At 45.4% G+C, this 18,274-nt stretch overlaps 1 protein-coding gene across 1 annotated transcript in view; it reads left to right on the forward strand.

Annotated features, from left to right (window-relative positions):
* Positions 1–18,274, forward strand: part of ESPN (espin) — a 114,062-nt gene that overhangs the window by 51,145 nt on the left and 44,643 nt on the right. The window contains exon 7 of the mRNA XM_055001031.1: positions 2,631–2,902. Coding sequence (XP_054857006.1) covers positions 2,631–2,902 — 272 coding nt within the window. The remainder of the gene's footprint in view (positions 1–2,630; positions 2,903–18,274) is intronic.

Consider the following 18,274-nt stretch of genomic DNA (forward strand, 5'->3'; position numbering starts at 1 on the left):
TAACCAAGGCTGACTCTGCTTAGCTTCTGAGAACTGATGCGTTCCAGCTCTCTATAACAGCACAAAAACAAGCATTTTTTAAAAGCAAAAAACCCGTAAATCAGTGACCAGATTAAACCCAGATCAGTGTTTGTAAATTAGAAGAAGAAAGCTTTAATGTTATGCCTGATAATCTATCATCAGGATCACTCCAAAGAAAATGCCCCTTCTTATAAGGAATGTTGTTCTTGGAAGGTTTTAGTAGTTTCTGTAAAAGTTAGAACCCAAGTTTTGGTCACTTTTGAGTGTGACTGATGCTGCAATCCTAAACAGAGTTATACCCTTCTAAACTAGAGTTGCCAGCCTCCAGGAATTACAGCTTGTCTCCAAGTGACAAAAATCAGTTCCCCTGGAGAAAATGGCTGACTTGGAAGGTGGATTTATACCTAGCTGAAGTCCCTCCCCCCCAACCCCCCCCTCCACAGCCCGCCCCCCCCCCCAAATCTCCAGGAATTTCCCAACATGAACCTGACAACCAGGGCTTTTTTTCAGCAGGAATGCGGTGGAATGGAGTTCCGGCATCTCTTGAAAATGGTCACATGGCTGGTGGCCCCGCCCCCTGATCTCCAGACAGAGGGGAGGGCAATCTAAACTCCCCTCTGTCTCAAGCTCAGGGGACGGGGCCACCACCCATGTGACCATTTTTGCCAAGGGCGATTTAACCTTTAAAAAACTTCCCCCTTGTTCCAGCTGACCCAAAGTGACATCATTGTGTGGTCCTCCTGAGTTCCATCACTGAGTTCCACCGCCTCTTTTCCCAGAAAAAAGCCCTGCTGACACCCTATTCTAAACCCATATTTCAAGTTGTATGGAATAACAGGCAGCAGGCCTAATCTCCTCCCTATCTATGCATGGACCCTTTGGCCACATAAGTAAACCACTCAGGGAGCTTTGCTATGGAGAGGTTTATAAATTTAATGAATTAAAAAACTGGCATTCTCCATCCAGCAGGTTCATGAAAGAGGAATCCATTTTGAAGTGTGGTTTTCTTAGGACAAGCTCTCTCTCTGAGAGCTGTAGCCCACTCCAAGAACTACACATCCCAGAGTTCCTTGTGGGATAGGCAGGAGAGTTGTGACTGTTTGTGTCTAAGGTAAACATGTTCATGATTGTACCAAATTGGATTTGGGAGAGATCACAGCACAGCGGAAGAGGGGTGCACAAAAAGTGAATGACTATGGGTTGACGTTCGGTGGAGGCTCCAGAAATCCTGCTCCAGTTTAGATGCCAAACCAGAGCAAAACTGTGAGCCAAACTAGATGTGACCGCATCTTTGTGGCTGCTGTGGACTGCCACCATTACCATTACCTGACAAAGGGAGCTGGAAGTGTAGTTGGTCTTTAAGGAGCGTCTGACTCCAAATCTTGCTTTTCTACCACAAGCCAACACTGCTACCCACCTGAAATTATCACCATCTTAAGGTGACTTTAAAATGCTGTTTGGGCCTACAGTGTAGTAGTCTTGTTCTCCCCCCTCCTCGCACATTTTCAAGCCCTCAAACAGCCACAGGGTGTGTGTGTGTGTTTCAGCACTTGATAAGGTTACAGGGGCAGGGGGAACAAAAGTGGTTCAGCCTGCCACTCTGTGGCATTTTTTAAAATGGTGGCTGCCCCTTATCAGTCGCAAGGATGCAGTCACGTCAAGTTTGGCCCTGTGTGGACACAGCCTGCGTGTACCATTTTATAAGTTCTTCACAGCCTCGGTTCCACACAACGATTTATCTCTAGGCCCAGTTCACACACATATGTTTGCCGCTTGATGTATGGGATGTGCTAATCAAGAGCTAAAACCTGAACTTGGTCTTGAAGGTCGTGCTTTCCAAGGGAGTCAGTTGATACAGCAGCTGCATCCACACAGTGTTGGATACGGCACTTTCCACCATTACCTTTCATCATTAAAGATCCCAACGAAGTAAAAATTCAGAGCAAAAAATCAACAAAGAGCCAGTATAAGAAGGCCCATCTGGAGAACTGAAAAAATGTAACTTAACATGAATGGGAATTGACATTTTGATTAATAGACCATAAAGCTTCTGCCGCCCAAATAATGGCTGTTGTGCACACAAGGTCCTAAAATAAGTCATAAATACCCAACAGGAGCATCCTGCCCAATTGTTTTACTGCACTGGCTTAAATCTGTGCATGGTTTATACTGGAATGACTGGCAACTCTTCACCTCTATGCTTTCCATTTCTGCAAGCCATTTCTTAAGAAACCCTTTAATTGTATAACAATCTTTACCTGCCATTCTCTTCACATACTAGGTAGTATTTTAGCATTGCACCTACACTTCCAACATACTTTCACTTAAAGATTTAATTTTCTTCCTTAGATCCGTATTTGGTTCCGCATTGAGCCACATTTGGCTCTAAAGCCGGCGGTCGCAGGCCCCTGCACTGTAGAAACCATGTGCAACTGGCCCGGCCTGTCCACATAGGATAATTCAGTTTCAAGTCAGAGCTCTATGAAAGTACAGTATCCAGTGATGTGTCGATGCAGCCCAACAGGAGTTGCAAGCCATTGTATCTTGAGTAATCCAGAGATTTATTCAGTTGTGTGAACCAACCCTATTCTGCCTCTCTCTCGCTCCAGGGGTTCCTGAGACAACTATCACAGACATGCAGACCTATATGGACATGCTCAATCCAGACATAGCTCCAGGGCATGGCAAGAAAGGAGACGAAGCTTCCCCCCCACCGCCTCCAAACTTTCCAGCGCCTCCTCCACCCCCCAACTCCAAGGTGCCCCCTCCTCCTCCTGGCTACCCCGCTCCAAACCCCCCCGAAGTGCAGCACACAGCAGATATCTATGTGCAGGCGAAGAACAACCTCCGCCACGTGGAGAGCGAAGCGCTCAAGAAAGAGGTAAGGTCCAGACTCACGAGACATTCAGCGTCTTGTCCAAACTCTTGCAGCTCCCCTCAGGATCCATCCATCCATCCAATGTCATTTGTAGTCTTCCTTTCTCACTGAGACTCAAGGCGGATTACATAATGTGAGATTAGTACAATCAGTAGCAAGGACAAGAGCAGGCTTTTCCATACAGTGTCAAGAACAGTTCCATTATAGGGGAAATGAAGACAAGTTTACAAAGACACAGCATTAGCAAGGATCCCATATGGGGTTGAACAATTGCTGAAACAGAACCTAATCAATTCTAGGACTGACCTTAAACAACATGAAGCACAGGTAGTATATAGGAGTACATATTTAAAGCAGCAGATAATATGTAAGGGAACATAATGGTGAAATCTATGGTTCCTAACTCATTAACGAAACATCTGGGGCCCCTTTCCTACAATGCCACCCTCCTAGCTGAGAAAAAAGCCTTTTTGAATAACCCACTGTGTTTTGCCCGAGCAGGATTTTTCAAGTTTGCTTTGAATTGTAATGGGAAAGTGCAGTAGGAACTCTAGGAAGGCCTGGCCTAGCCCACCTGGGGTTTCCTTTGGGCCACTGGGATTCAGACAGCCTCAGGGGGAATACCTGGCAGTCCTGGGAAGGTTACTAGTGGATTCTCAATGTGAAGAGATGACTGGAAGATGAACACAGCTCGGCCCAGCCACCTACCACAACTACAGGACAGTGTGGGCTGCTTTCACACATGCTGAATAATGCACTTTCAGTGCTCTTTTGCCGTCATTTATAAGGGTTTTTCCCCATTTCACACAGTTTAATCTACTCGCAAAGTGCACTGAAAGTAGATTGCAAATGCATTATTCAGCATGTGCAAAAGCGGTCCAGTATTCTGATTTCAAAAAGGCAGCTGTGTTAGTCTTTGACAGCAAAGTAATGCAGAAATCAAGTGGAACCTTTAAGACTAACCAAGTTTATTCCAGCATAAGCTTTCATGAGTCAGATCTCCCTTCTTCGGCCGTTTTCACATGGCTACGTGCCCGGAAGATTGCGCGAAACTCACGGCATAAAAGTGTCTTCCTAGTGCGATCCTGTTTCATCGGGCCATTAAAGGGGATCGTGCCGAGAGATCGTGCTAGGAAGACGCTTCATGCTGTGAGTTTGCGTGATCTTCCGGGAGATGTGTGAAAACAGTCTTCAGCTAATTTTTATACATCTGAAGGAGTGAGGTCTGATTTGCCGGAACAAACATGGTTAGTCTTAAAGGGCCCACTTGATTTCTGCTTTAATGCATGTTCTTAAGGATCCAAGAGTGTATTTAAGTTTTAAAAAGCTGGCGGAGGAGAGATTGCCTAGCTGTGGGGCTTTTTTTCAGGGGGTACATGCTGGTACAGAGTACCGGCACCTCTTTACAGAGTACCGGCACAGATGTGGGTTGAGGGGGAGAGCATCATGAGTAACGGCGCTGCCTAACCCTCTGTACCATTTTCTACTCCAGAACTTGTGCGTGCACACACGGCCACATTCCCCCCTCTGTGGCTTCCAAATGCATGTTTTGCCACAGTGGGACTTCTTTTTTTTTAAATAGAAATTTTATTTAAAAGAAAAGGTATGAAAATAGAAAGTGTGTACTAAAAGATTATACAAACACTACATTTGAAATTGAATCGAGACTTATACAAACTTATCTAAACAGTCCATTTGGAATTAGTGTGAGACTTATACAAGCACTGCTTTAAAATTACATTAAACAAATATAAAAATATATTCAAAATTTGCCATGACTAAACGTAATTGTATAATGGCTCTCCTTACCCCCGTTGGTTACTTATACACACTATAATATCAACTTTTAAAAAATATATATTTTAAAACAAAAAGAAAATACAGAAAAAAGCGGGGGGAAAGGGGAACAATCAAGACAAATATACAACTGGTGTGCTACAAGAATTGTTAAAATACAAAATACCAAAAATCATAACCTTTATCAATATTAGTGATTAAAATGATTTCCCACTTAGACTGCACATACAAAATTCACACCTGTTCCTTTTTGATTATTCAACTTTTTGATTATTCATTTCCCTGTGTTTTATCTTCTTATCTTTATGCTAAGTTACCTTAATTAATGTTAACTTCTGCCTAAGTAGTCCAAGAAATCCTTCCATTTCCCCCAAAATGGGACCTCTTGACCTATTAGAGGCCCTTTTCACACTGCTTACCTGCTGCCGGAACGTCGCGAAATATCGCACAAAAAATGTGGAAGATAGCGTCTTCTCGCGAGAGTTTTGCACGACATTGCGCAAAACTCTTGCGAGAAGATGATATCTACTGCGCTTTTTGCACGATATTTCACGACGTTCCGGCAGCAGGTAAGCAGTGTGAAAAGGGCCACAGTGTCCTTGTGTTTGTTGAGTGAGGAGAAAACCATACAGAGGGGAAGACAGCCATTGTTTCTGCTCGTGGGCCTTGGTCATGTCGAAACAGATCCTGGACCTGACACTTGCAGGGCTCAGGGGTGTCTGGGTGTAGTTCTCTGCCCTCCATACTAATCTAGACTAAGTCCAGTAGGGGGCATCTCCATCCCTCTTGCTGAGAGGGAGTTTCTGCCAAAGGAACCTCCATGATCAGGTGCAGTAAACCTTTGAATACCAGGGCCAGGAGGCAACACGGGGGGAAGGCCTTGGTCTCTATGCCCTGTTTCTTGACACTCTAGAAAAACTGATGGGCTGCTGTAAGAGTCAGGAAGCTGGACTAGATGGACCACTGGTGTGAGCCAGCAGGGCCCTTCTTATGTTCTTACATCTTGCCATGGGTTGCCCTCCTTACTGCTACATTCATAGAGCAATAGGTGCAGGGGCTTAGGCTCCCTAGAAGCCCTCGGCCCCACGAGTGGAGTCCAACTGTAGTCATACTTGGCAGAAGGAGGGATGGGAGCTCTATGCCTGCATGGAAGTGTTTTTTCTGGACAGAGACCGTGGCACACTGATAGTGTGCAGTTGCTTGCATGCAGAAGGCCACATGTTCAATCCCCATCCTTGCCTGTTAAAAGGATTCTGTAAAAAGTTACGTGAAAGACCTCCACCTGAGATCCTGGAGTGCTGCTGCCAGTCAGAATAGACAATACTGACCTTGATTCAGTATAAGAATGCTTCATGAGTCTCAAGAGCAGCTGCCTGTCAGAGCAGACAATACTGACCTTGATGGACCAATGGTCTGATTCAGTATAAGAGTGATAAGACTGGCTTTCATGAGCTAGGAGGCTAACTCAGCCTTGGGCGGCTTCCTTCTTTGCATTTCCCTAGGCCTAGCCTGGCCTTTCCCGTTACACTGCTCAGCTGTTCCTCTCTGCTGCTGGTGGTGAAATGTGAGAGCAGTATCTGGTCTCCGTGGGGGGTGGGAGTTAGGGAGGGCAGGGAGATGGAGAGCAAGAAGGGAACAATGGGCGTCTTGTTGGGCTTCGCTTCTCCCGTGTGCCTCACCCTGTCGGCTACCATCGGAGAAGGTGATGGTTCCATTTGTAATTTGTTTAATTGCACAGGGCTTTGACCACAGTATTAGTTACGGCTCAAGAGTGCCATTGAATGTGCAAGCTCAGCAGCCCGGTCACACCCTCGCTGTTTTCTTCAGACCTCTGCCGGGTCCCCAGTGAATGGGCTGCGAGTTCTTTTGCAAAAAACTAGCCCCTTGTGGATCATGACGACCCAGTTCTGAAAGCTCATGGACTGCAAATCAGGAGAGGCAGAAATGGGGCAATTGCAGAGCCAGAGTGAGGCTGTGAATTTGGACTCAGGGCACAGCAAGTTGTGTCCTTCAGCTCAGGATCCCAGAGGCTGGCTGGCATAATCGAAACCCCAGGAAGGCCCTGCTTCATTTTTCCCAGCAAGGGCAGCAAGCCAAGCTCCCAAGTTTGATGCCAGGCCTGGGCAATCCAGAGGTGGCAGACCATCTGCCAGCTGCAGGATCAAAGGTAGCCCCTCTTTTCTATGCCTGATCATACCCAGTCTTTGGTAGGCTGCCAGGTTGGGTCCCAGTCCTAACCCTTTTTGTTCTGGTTCAAACTTAGGGGCATAGAGGGGCTCATCTCCCCAGCCCCTCAGATATCCTCCAGTTCTTTGTTTGGAGCCTCTGGCTGCCCTTTTTCCTGGAAGATCCAAGCTGAAAGTTTCATTGTTGTTGTTTTTGGTTGTTATCATGGTGAAAACAGGCTGCCGTTTTCTGCTCACCCTCTGGGCCAAACCAGAACTGATGGGGCAGCCGTGCATCTTTATCTCTGTGTTGGCCTTGGTCATCTATCCAAGGAGATAGTGCGTGAACAGGTGCACAGGGCGAGGAGCCCTTGTGGCCCAGAATCTTAGATCTCATCCTTCAGCTTCCAGATTTCATAGATGCTTCCAATGCCACGATGCGCGCTTTGAGAAATGGTAACAGTGCAGTGCTTAAGTAGCGTGGCACCCTTTGAAACCCATTAACTTCAGTGGACTGGAGAGGGACTCTCTCTGCTTAAGATGGCACTGTAAGCTCATGGGAAGCTGAAGCAGCCGAGCTCCATGCGGCAGCATGGTAGGATCAGGTCTCTGCCTTCGACTGGCATGTTCGTGGGGGAGACAAATCCTTCCAGGATAACATGTCGGATCTGCTTGAGAAACCACTACCAATGCGGAGGGTTTATTGTCGGCAGCTGGATTGTGTGGCAGTGATGACATTGCTGGGAAACAAATACACAAGTCTCTAGTTTCCCTGCAATGTGACCCCTCCCTTCCACTTTCCCCCCTCTTCCCCCCCCCCAAGTGCAAGAAAATTAAACCAGCAACATGCTTAGGCTGAAATTCCTAAATCACCAGTTCTTAAGTTTGAATGCCAAAGGCCAGCTTCTTAAACCAGGGTGCACAGTCATTAGGAACACATGCTAAATCTTTAATCTGATTGGCCATGGCAAGCCACATGATTCTATTTTTTTGTCACTGTCACAGTGGTTCATCTAACGTGATGATGTCATGGAGGCCCATAAATAAAATGATGCAGGTTGCCGCAGCCAATACATTAAGTGGCAGTGAAGGCAAATGAGGGCGAGGACAGTGAGGGCAAAGAAGGGAAACTGATGGCAAACCATATGAATCTTTGGCAAGGAAAGTTTTTCTTGTAATTAGTTTAGATATGTTAATTTCAAAATGAGTGTCAATATTAGAGAATATTTGTATAGCCTTACAGCAGACACAATCCTTTTTAAAGAAAGAAGGTGTGTTCATCTGTGATCCACTGCGAAATTAGATGCTGTCTCGTGGTGTTAAGATGCATGTGTGAATCATCCTAAGCACTCATGTCAGTTCCATGGTGCAAGACAAGTGTGTGTATGTTTGTGGGGGGTAGCTTTGTTTAAAATGTTGGAAGCAAATTATGAATAGAGCAATTTTTTTCAGGCTTTAAATATTAAGATGTTAAGAAAGATTAAATGAAAAAGAGTGTGTTTCATTGTTAGTCGGATGTTTATGCCATTCTGCTTGCCATCTTAATGGGGCAAAGAAAGAGAGCTGCTTATTGCAGACGTTAATTAGGTGGAAAACAGGCCCTGCTTATAAAATACAGATCCCTTCAGGGATAAAACAATAAGTGTAAAATGTTATGTTGCCTTCAAAAACAGATTCAAATACTATTAGGTAAGGAAGGGAAACAGAGAGGGGAAACTCCAATATGCTTGTGAAAATTCTGGGGGCAAGGGGTTGTCTCACAAGTTCGAATGTGTCGCAAGAATTCTGTTGTTCCATAGTATGGTGATTTGGAAAGACATCAATAGGTCTAAAGATTTGGATTTTTTTTTTAAAAAAGCATCCCTCAAAGTAGAATTTTAAAAGCAAAGTTTGAACATTCCGATTCCAATATGGACGCATTCCCCGCAGATTTTGAATTCTTGTGAAAATTAATTCTCTGTAATTTCCAGCGCTTCAGTTCAAGGCCTCTGGCCACCCCTGGGAGACAGACAAGAGAAGGTACATGCTGTTTGACTATCAAAAAGGGTAGATGAATTTTGAAAACCAGCGATGCCGAAACTCGATGTCATGTTATTTATTTTTTATTTATTGCAGATTGGGGGACTTGGGCTGAAGCTGAGAAGGAAGAATTTGCTTCAGGCCATCTAATAAACTCATGGCAGAGATCTGAATTGCAATTTAAAGAGAAATTCTCTTAATTCTTCTTTACCCAATTTCTCCCTGAAATCCAACAATTTGGAGTCTGTTTCAAATTTATTTTGTTTTGATCAAATAGAAATTTGCAGAGAAAAGGGGCAGGAAGGAAGGTTTTGTAAGATTTCAGAACTTCACTCTTTAGATGCTCAGAGGCAAGCAATGTCTTCTCATACCTCCCTATCTTCCTGCTAGAACACCACCCTATGGTGTGTAACATAAAACAACTACAAGGACTGCAGTTACAAAAGAATCCGTTGATTCCTCTTCAAAGAGAAATGAAAGAGAACCCCCCCCCCTTTTAAAAGAGAAAAACAAGAATAACAAGAAATGGCTATATCTAAAACAGGGAATTTTGGAAAAAGAAATTCCCCCTTCCATAACAACACTAATTTCGAATCTGAGTTTGACTGCTTTTGACTAGGTCCTCACTGGAAAGAGGTTCATGGAAATAATTTCCTTGTATAATTACTCTATGGAATTGTCTGAATTAACCCAGATAACAATAGCAGAAGTTGAAGGTCCATTAACTGTTAAACCTTACTCCTTTCAACGTGGCTTAGGGGACGGGAACCCTCAAAGGGGAAGTGGAGAAAAGCAGTGTTGGAATCAGAATGGGAAAATTAAAAAAGGTGTGTCACGTCACGTATGCAAAGTTTGTGAATCTATTGGTTTAGGTATTTATACCTTATACCTCCACCAAGGGGGACCCAAAGTGGCATACAACATTGTTCTCTCCTCCTGCACTTCATCCTCACAACAACCTTGTGAGGTAGGTTAGATTGGGGCGGAGTGACTTCCCAAAGGTCACCTAGTGAACTTCCATGGCAGAGTGTGGATTTGAACCTCGGTTTCCCAGATCCTAGTCCAGCATTGGAACCACTAGCCTGGCTCCTTTTGGGAATAAGCATGAATTTACTCTCAGTTATGTAAAGATTTGCAATAGGCATGGCAGTCATAGAACCCTCTACTGTAGGCATGTGATTAAAAATGGGGATTTGTGTATACTGACTAATAAATGCTTCCTTCCCCCCAGTATGGAATAATTATGCATATTTTCAAGTTTTGGAGTGAAAAACCAGAGATTTGCTCCCTTAGTGGCTTAGTGAGGGCAGCATGCCAGGCAGATCAGCACCACTGTAGCTTCTCATTGGACCTCTGCATGCAGCCAAATGTACATTTGGCTATTGAATCCTGTTAGTGAGCACAGGGGAGAAAATATTTATATGTGACTTGGGACACCAGCAAATTCAGTCTGTCTGAGCCGAGAAACGTTACATTTCAGCAGCCGCACCCTGAAAGGTCCACAACCATTCATTCTCTGGCAGGAGGAAGGAAGTGTAGGAAGGAGGCTTTAGAAAGGACTAGTTAGCAACAACAGCAAAGAAAAATCAAGCCCAGAGGCTGCTTCCATAGAGCTGGGCTTCCAGTTCCAATATAAGTCTGTCGGGTTGCTTGTTGAAAGTGGTTCAGTTTAGCCCTCGTGGTACAACAAAGGCTGGGTTTACACCCCTCGCCGCTTGCTGCTAGGTTTTGAACATCACCCCCTGCTCACATCCAAGGATGATGGGATCCCAGTGTTTGAGCTGGGAGTCGTTTCAGGTTGGTAGTCATGTTGGTCCGCGGTAGAAGAGCAAGCTTTGAGCCCAGTAACAAAGACTGATGAGATTTTCCAGGTTGTAAGCTTTTGAGAAGAGAGCCCCATGGTGCAGAGTGGTAAGCTGCAGTATTGCAGCCCAAGCTCTGCTCAAGAAGACCTGAGTTCGATCCTGGCGGAAGCCGGGTTCAGACCCCATAACAAAGAGTCTGCCAAGAAAACGTTGTGATGCGATGTCCCCCTATGGGTCAGTAATGACTCGGTGCTTGCACAGGGGACCACCTTTACCTTACCTTTAAGCCTTTGAGAGTCGAGGCTCCAAGTATTCGTCAGCGTATCTGAGGAAGTGAGCTTTGCTCTCGAAAGCTCGTCCCCGGGAAATCTCGTTGGTCTTTACGGTGCTACTGGACTCAAATCTTGTGATGGGAGCAGCCGCTGTGGGTAACCTGCTTCCTTGTTAGATCTTGCTAGGGTGGGTTTATTCTTCGATTTCTGTGGGCATTTCTGTGATGCATTTTTTTAACTAAGAGAGAAATACCTTTAAATCTTTAAATCTCTGGGAGTTCTCCTGGAATTATAACTGACCTTCAGACTGCAGAGATCACTTTCCGTGGAGAAAATGGTCACTTCAGAGGGTGGAATCTGCTGAGCTCTCTGCCCTCCCAGGTGACTCCCCCAAATCTCCACGAATTTCCTAACTCAAGAGTTGGGAATCCTTCAGGAAACAACACTGATCTTGTTAAGCCCTGCAGCCTAATCCCAGTCCTGTACAGATGTACTATCAATCAATATATTTTTATTCTGCCCCACCTTCATGTGGTTCTCCTTACCTCCATTTTGTATACACAGCAACCTTGTGAGGTGGGCCAGTCACTCTGACCAACCTAACCAATGGGCTTTATGACTGAGATGGGACCATAGCCCAGTTCTCTGGCTGCTGCACCACACTTGATGCAGCTTGTGATTTAAAGACAACCCGCTTTGCACCTTTTTAGAGTTCCTCCTGTTTTCCTTCTTTGGTAGTTCTGGCTCCTAGCATAAAAGCAGGCTCTAGGGCTGAGCCCTGCCCCCCCCCCAAATAAGCCGCATTCCCTATTGCCTTTAAACCCAAGGCTGCAGCTTACTCTTTTCCGTGTAGCCTGACTGTGTTTATGCAAAGCATATTTGCATGCACGCTGCGGGACAGTCACGTCTTGCAGGGAGGAAGGCCAAGCAAAGGTGTGAACATGTACACGTTCCCGCCTCCCTTCTCCTCCCTGCTTCATTTCTCATTAGGAGATTGCATGGCGGATGAGGTTACCACCCTGGGATGCAGGCAGCTGGTGTCCAGTTTCCTGACACCCTTCTCAGCTCCATTGAAGGGCGCCTTCAGACTGCTGGTGTGTGTGCACCAAAGCACTCAACCGGACACACAAAGCGGTCCGGTCCCAAGGCCCATCCTCATCTGTGCCTCCCCAGACCTTTCCTGAATCGGGTGACTTCCGTAGCATCTGCTGAGACAGAAGTCTCTTCGTGGCCATGGAGCTAGCCATCTCAAGCTCTGGCTTACAGAGGGGAGAGAGAAAACATGTGATGAACCTGCGCCAACACATCCATGCTTCAAGTCCCCAAGAGATCTTGCCAATTTAGTCCTCTGGCTTAAACCTTGAGTAGGTTTGCAAAGAGGTCTTACTGTTGGAATGGACAGGGCAGTTCGTGAGCCTTTCCCCAACCATTTTAAATTAATTTGCAACTCTAATGAGGAGTGGAACAGAAAGTGGGGAGGGGGTTCGGATTCTTCATCTTGACAACTTGTCAGCACACAGCCGTCCACCTTCAGAGCTGCCCAACTTCCCAGCTGATCTTTACTTGGGGCTCTGCAGAGAGCAAAAGGAGAGATCCCGCTTGGCTACGATTGGCTGCTTTGCCTGAGTGATGTCACTCGAGGGTGAGCTGATAGGTGTAGCTAATTCATTAGTGGGCTCCTGTAACTGGAGAGGTCGGCTTTGGTATCCCAGGTGTGCAGAGGGCAGGTGTCAGGTGACGCTGATGTTTCGAGCAGCCCGGCAGTGTTAGTGGGGGCTTTGTGGTTCTCCGCACAGGTAAGAGGAAAGAAAATATATACTTTTTTTTCTTTGATACGTGTAAACGGTTGAGGGATTGATGATTGGCATGAAGCTCTGGGTTGGCATTCTGGGTTTTAAGGAGATACCCGCTCTGTTGCCTGCCCGTTCCTAAGGTGTTTTAATCCTTTCCCTAGAAGACAGGTGTGAGTGTATTTGCAGTCAAGGACAGGGAAGGGACAAGAAGTTTGGGGGGAGAATTGGTTCTATTTATGGAACTTTCGGGCGACCAGATAATGTAATCGACAGCTTTGTCTGGAATGAATTGAATTTAAGCTATCATGCTGTCATGGCTGTGAGTGTTAGCGTAGAAGTCCCTTCAGCTGTACATCCACTGTGTTTCTTGTGCTCGCGGCTCGCTTTTCAGCTTATACTATTCTCCTGTAATATGGAGCCGGTAATACTGGCCCACTGTACAGGGAGGTTGTAAGGATTACAACAGTATTGTATTTGAAATGGTGTGAATGCTTGAAATGGACTGTATGCATAATAAGTTTTGCTTTCTCTGTTAGTTAAATGGGTGTCTTGCATACTGTAGGATCCCGCAGACTGGAGAGGGACTCCAGTGAAGTAAGCAGGGAAAATCCTCTCTCTTTTTTTTAAACAAGAGCCCCTCAAAGAACAAGGACTGTGCATGCTGGCAAGGAAGGTTGGCAGCAGAGGGCACCTCATGTCTGTGAGTCCTGACCTATGGGCGCTGGGGCCTACCAAGGACTATGCTTGGGCCTTTCTCTGAGGCTTTTCCCACCCTCTCTTTCCCCAAGGATCCTTTGAGCTGTCAGGGGCCTCAAGGTAAACCAGATGTGGGTCCGTCGTAAGCAATGCACTGTGAAGAGAAGGTATCCACACCTTGGGGACGGCTGTGCATTACCGCCCCACATTTAGATCAGTATGGTGTAGTGGTTAGCGTGATTAACTAGGATCTAAGTGACCCAGGTTCGATTTCCCGCTCTGCCATGGAAGCTTGCTGGGTGACCTTGGGCCAGTCACATACTGTCAGCGTAGCCTTCCTCACAGGGTTGTTGTGTGGGGGGAAAGGAGGACAGGAGGATGGTTTAAGCCTCCTTGGGTACCTCTTGGGGCGAAAGGGGGCATATAAATGAAATGAAATGAATATAAATAAATAAGGCAGCTGTGACTGATTCGGCGAGTGAAAATCCATGTGGATCTCTAGTTGGATCAAGTAAGGAAGCAGAGGTGGGGGGAGCAGAAATAAAAATAATCCTTCATTTTGCACTGCTGTTCTGCTTCCCTGTCCATAAATTATGTGTGTGTGTGGGGGGGGGGGATGCTACAAAGAAAAAGGAAGAATCACATTTCACAAGCCACACATGCACGCACTCACACAAGGCTACACTTGTTCATTCTGTAGAACCGCACAACTGTTGACTCTTAGGTGAAGAAATTCCTACGTTCCAGATCAGTTACCTAAGTAGTGGAGAGAGCTGTCCAAGGAATTCCAAGGCGTTGTGGCCTCCCTCATCGGAGAGGTTTTCAGAGGAACATAGAGCAAGGAACTTTGAGGGATAGAATATCCCATCTCTCCAGAGAGTCGTCCCAACTTACCTGCCGTAATGGTCTGAGGTGGGCCATTTTCAGAGCAAGCCGGCTTTCTTGGGGGGGGGGCACTCTCCTGTCTAGCTATCATCCCCCTGTACTGAAACTCTCTTGGTACCTGAAGAAGTGAGCTGTGACTCATGAAAGCTCATACCCTACCAAAAATTGTGTTCGTCTTATAGGTGCTACTGGACTCTTGCTCTTTTCTGGTGGTAAAACTGGGATGCTAAGTAGGGTCTTCCTTTAAGGGCATTCTGTACCATTTCCCTCTCCCCCAACAACTCTTGAACATTTTGCATATGTTGCGAGCATTCAATTTTAAAACAACGGTTTTGAAACATGTTGAATTGTAATATACTTGAAACTGACCAACATTTCCAGTGAAGTGGAAGTTCCCATTTTTTAGGGAGTTCCCATTTTATAGTGTGAACACATTTTAGCCTTTCCTAGGATCTGTGGGTCGAGGTTGGCATCAACTATGAAAGCTGCCATTTGTCAAATGTGAACATGATCGCATGGCCCTCTCTAATTCAAAAATCCAGCAAAATGTCAAAGGGGGAGCAAACATTTGGCAAATATGCAGAGAAGGAGAGATTAGGGTGTCCTGAAATTTCAGGTTCAGGTTGCCCCTTGAAGGCCAGATTTCCTTCAGAAATATGAAGATCTCAAGGTGAGAAGAGAGAACCGATTGGAGGGAGGGAGGCTGTTTTCTGCTTAGCCTAAGAGCTTTTGGAAAACCAGACTGAACCCTGCCAAGCCAACTTACTCCATCTCACCAGTCGCTACCTTCTGTGGAGCCACTCATATCTCCCAGGCTCCACCTCCAGAGTCCCAGTGTCTGTGCCCAAAGGGACTTGTCAATCACAGGATAGTGGGCAACATAGACATTTGCAGAGGAGAGTTTTGCAGAGAATAAATTAACATTTGGCAGCAACATTACGTTGGGTCTAGATGGAGGTCATCTCACACTCAGCGCTTTGAGGAGCATCTCTCTAACTTGGAAAACTCCTAATATATCAGTTTTTCCTTCAAAGGGTCTTCCAAAATGTTGTGGGCCCGCACTACTTCCTGATCCCTTCTGCCTGGACTTTGGGAGATGGAAACCTGGCCACTTCCCGCCATAAATAACTAGGACCTGTTGTTGTCCCACTCCATTCTGCCGTATCTGATTGCCCCAGAAGTCCCTGTGGGATTGAGTTGGCCCCTGGGTTAGACAGGCCTTTGGTTTGGCTCAGTTTTTTTATTCTTACATCCCTTCATCTGGGCACTTCCTGTTAGAGAGTTAACTTCCTGTTAGCCTAGATGCCCTCTGCCACAACCAAAAGATTATTTGGATAACTAACTAGATGACCGAGTGCCCACTGGCAAGAGGGGAATCCATGAATTAGCTGAAGCTTCAACAAAACCCACTTTCATTATTACAAAAGGGAGCTGCCTTAACCTGTATCTGTACTAAAAAAAATTCCTTGGTTGTACAGCCATTTAACAGTCAAGGCTTCTTCTAAAGACTCTTGGATACTTTAATGAAGGTGCTGAGAATTTTCTTCTAGATGCTCATCACCAAACTACACTTGCCAGGATTCCACGGGTTGAGGTGTGGGAAAGAGCCAAACTACAAGTGACACCGGACACTAGTTGGACACTTGTCAGCTTCCCTCAAGTTTTGATGGGAAATGTAGGCAGCTTGGCGGAATGTTGGACAAGTGACAGTTGAAAAGTCCATTGGACGGCAGTCAGAGAGCCAAGCTGCAAGACCAGGACGCCTACATTTCCCATCAAAACTTGAGGGAAGCTGACAAATGTCCAACCTGTGTCAGGTGTCACTTGTAGCTTGGCTCAAAGAGTATTAAGCCATTTTTGCCCTTGTAGTCACTCGGTGACCCCTGTTCAGCCTAGCATTGTTTCCTTTCGCAGCTCTTCTCCCAGTTCTCAGGCAGAGATCTTTCCCAAGGCTACTGTTGGAGATCCACCAAGGCCCAAACCAAAGTTCTTTCCTGGGCAAAACACACACTTTCCCCTCTGAGCTCCCTATGTCACTGCATGCTTTTGAATAAACATACGAATCTGCCGTATAGCGAGTCAGGCCCTTAAATGATCAAGATAGTAAAAAGTCCAGTAGCACCTTTAAGACTAACCATCTTTATTGAGGCATGAGCTTTTGAGAACCACAGCTCTCTTCATCAGATGTAGAAGAGAGCTGTGGTTCTCGAAAGCTTATGCTTCAGTAAAGTTGGTTAGTCTTAAAGATGCTACTGGACTTTTTACTATTTTGCAACTACAGACTAACACGGCTAATTCCTCTGGATCTAAATTATCAAGGCCAGTCTTGTCTATTTGGACTGGCACCAGGGGTCTTGATCCATTTAACTTGAGAGGCTGGGGATTGAACCTGGGACCTGTCGCCTTCAAAGCAAATGCTCTGCCACTGAGCCTCGGCCTCTCCCCTGATGATGAGCTGGGCAAGGTCTTTGCCAACTCAGCCACAGGCGTGCAGTCCTGCAAAGAAGCACAGTTCAGATCTTACACTCATTTAACAGCCTTAATCTACTGTGTTAGCAATAGAGAACAATAACCGTGACAACCTAACGAAATAAACACTTATAACAATTGCAAAAATATTCTTATTGTTACTGCATAGTTCAATTTGCCATTCAGTATATATATCAATACACACAATCGTCATATACAGACTTATACATAAAGTGCTAGTGCAAAGCAATGATGATACTACCTATAAACAGCTGATACTTTTAAAGTCCATTAGTATTCCTTAGGATCACTCAAAAAGTTCATAGGATCCAACTTCAAGTATAGGTCCAAATACATGCAGGTTGGAATTTAAACCATCTTAACGGGCAGACCGGTTCATTTGGGGGGGGGTCCCGTTTCAGGGTCTTTTTCAAAGATGGTTATCTCACCGATGTTATTTTTAGTATTCAGAAACTCCCATTCAAGCTACATGTGTTGGTTGCTGCTCCTAAGCAAAGAAGCACTGTTCAGATCTTGCACTTGTTTAACAGCCTTAATCTACTGCGTAGCATTAAAAAATAAAAGGCAGGTTCCTTTCGCCAGGGAACGTAGCCTCGGTTATGATGGGGGGACAGGGAGAGGAATGAGTTAGTAGTCCTATACAGAGATGCTCCAGTCCAAGCTTACTGAGTCTAATGGACTTAAACCAGACTAGAATAACTCTGGATAGAATTTCTCTGTCATTTGTGAGGTTCCTCCCATGTGAACCTGCCGGTCAGTTAGGACTGAGCATCAGAGGCCTTGCTCTGTAAAGTGGGTAGCCAGTTTGGAGAAGGCATGTATTTAGATTCTTATATGCCGCTGTTTTTCTCCCCAGTGGGAGAACAGCGGTTTACAATACCATTCTCCCTGATTCTTTCTGTTTCTTAGCTGTTTTTCAATAGTTCTAGGGATGTCTTGTTTGTTTTATTTAGTTAATGTCTATTCTGCTTTTCTCCCCAAAGCATCTTACAAAATTGTCGCCTCCCCTTGCTGTTTTATCCTCACAACCACATGCCTGTGACACCAGTTGGGCTGAGAAATACTGGCCCAAAGTCACCCCCAAGCTTCCTTTGTGGATTGTAGATTCTAACCTGGTTCTTCCAGATCCAAGCCCAACACTCTTAACTACTAACTAGTTCCACAAAACTGTTCATCCGGCACCAACTAGGTATCAGGTGACAGCCTTTTAATCCAGAGTTTTGGTTGAATTTTCTTTCTCTCTTCTTGTGTATACATACAGTGACTTGTTGGCATGCTGGTTTTGAAGTTTTTTTAAGGACTTTGAACCCTTTGCTGCTGTTTATTGATTTTACTGCTCGTTTTATTATATAGTTACCTTGCTCTGTCATTTAGAATAATATTGCAAACTGTCTTGGGAGCTGTGGACTGAGAGAACAGCCTGATAATTTGGAAATAAATAAACCCATTCATT

Source organism: Eublepharis macularius, chromosome 17 (assembly GCF_028583425.1).
Source record: "Eublepharis macularius isolate TG4126 chromosome 17, MPM_Emac_v1.0, whole genome shotgun sequence".
Lineage (NCBI taxonomy): Eukaryota > Metazoa > Chordata > Lepidosauria > Squamata > Eublepharidae > Eublepharis > Eublepharis macularius.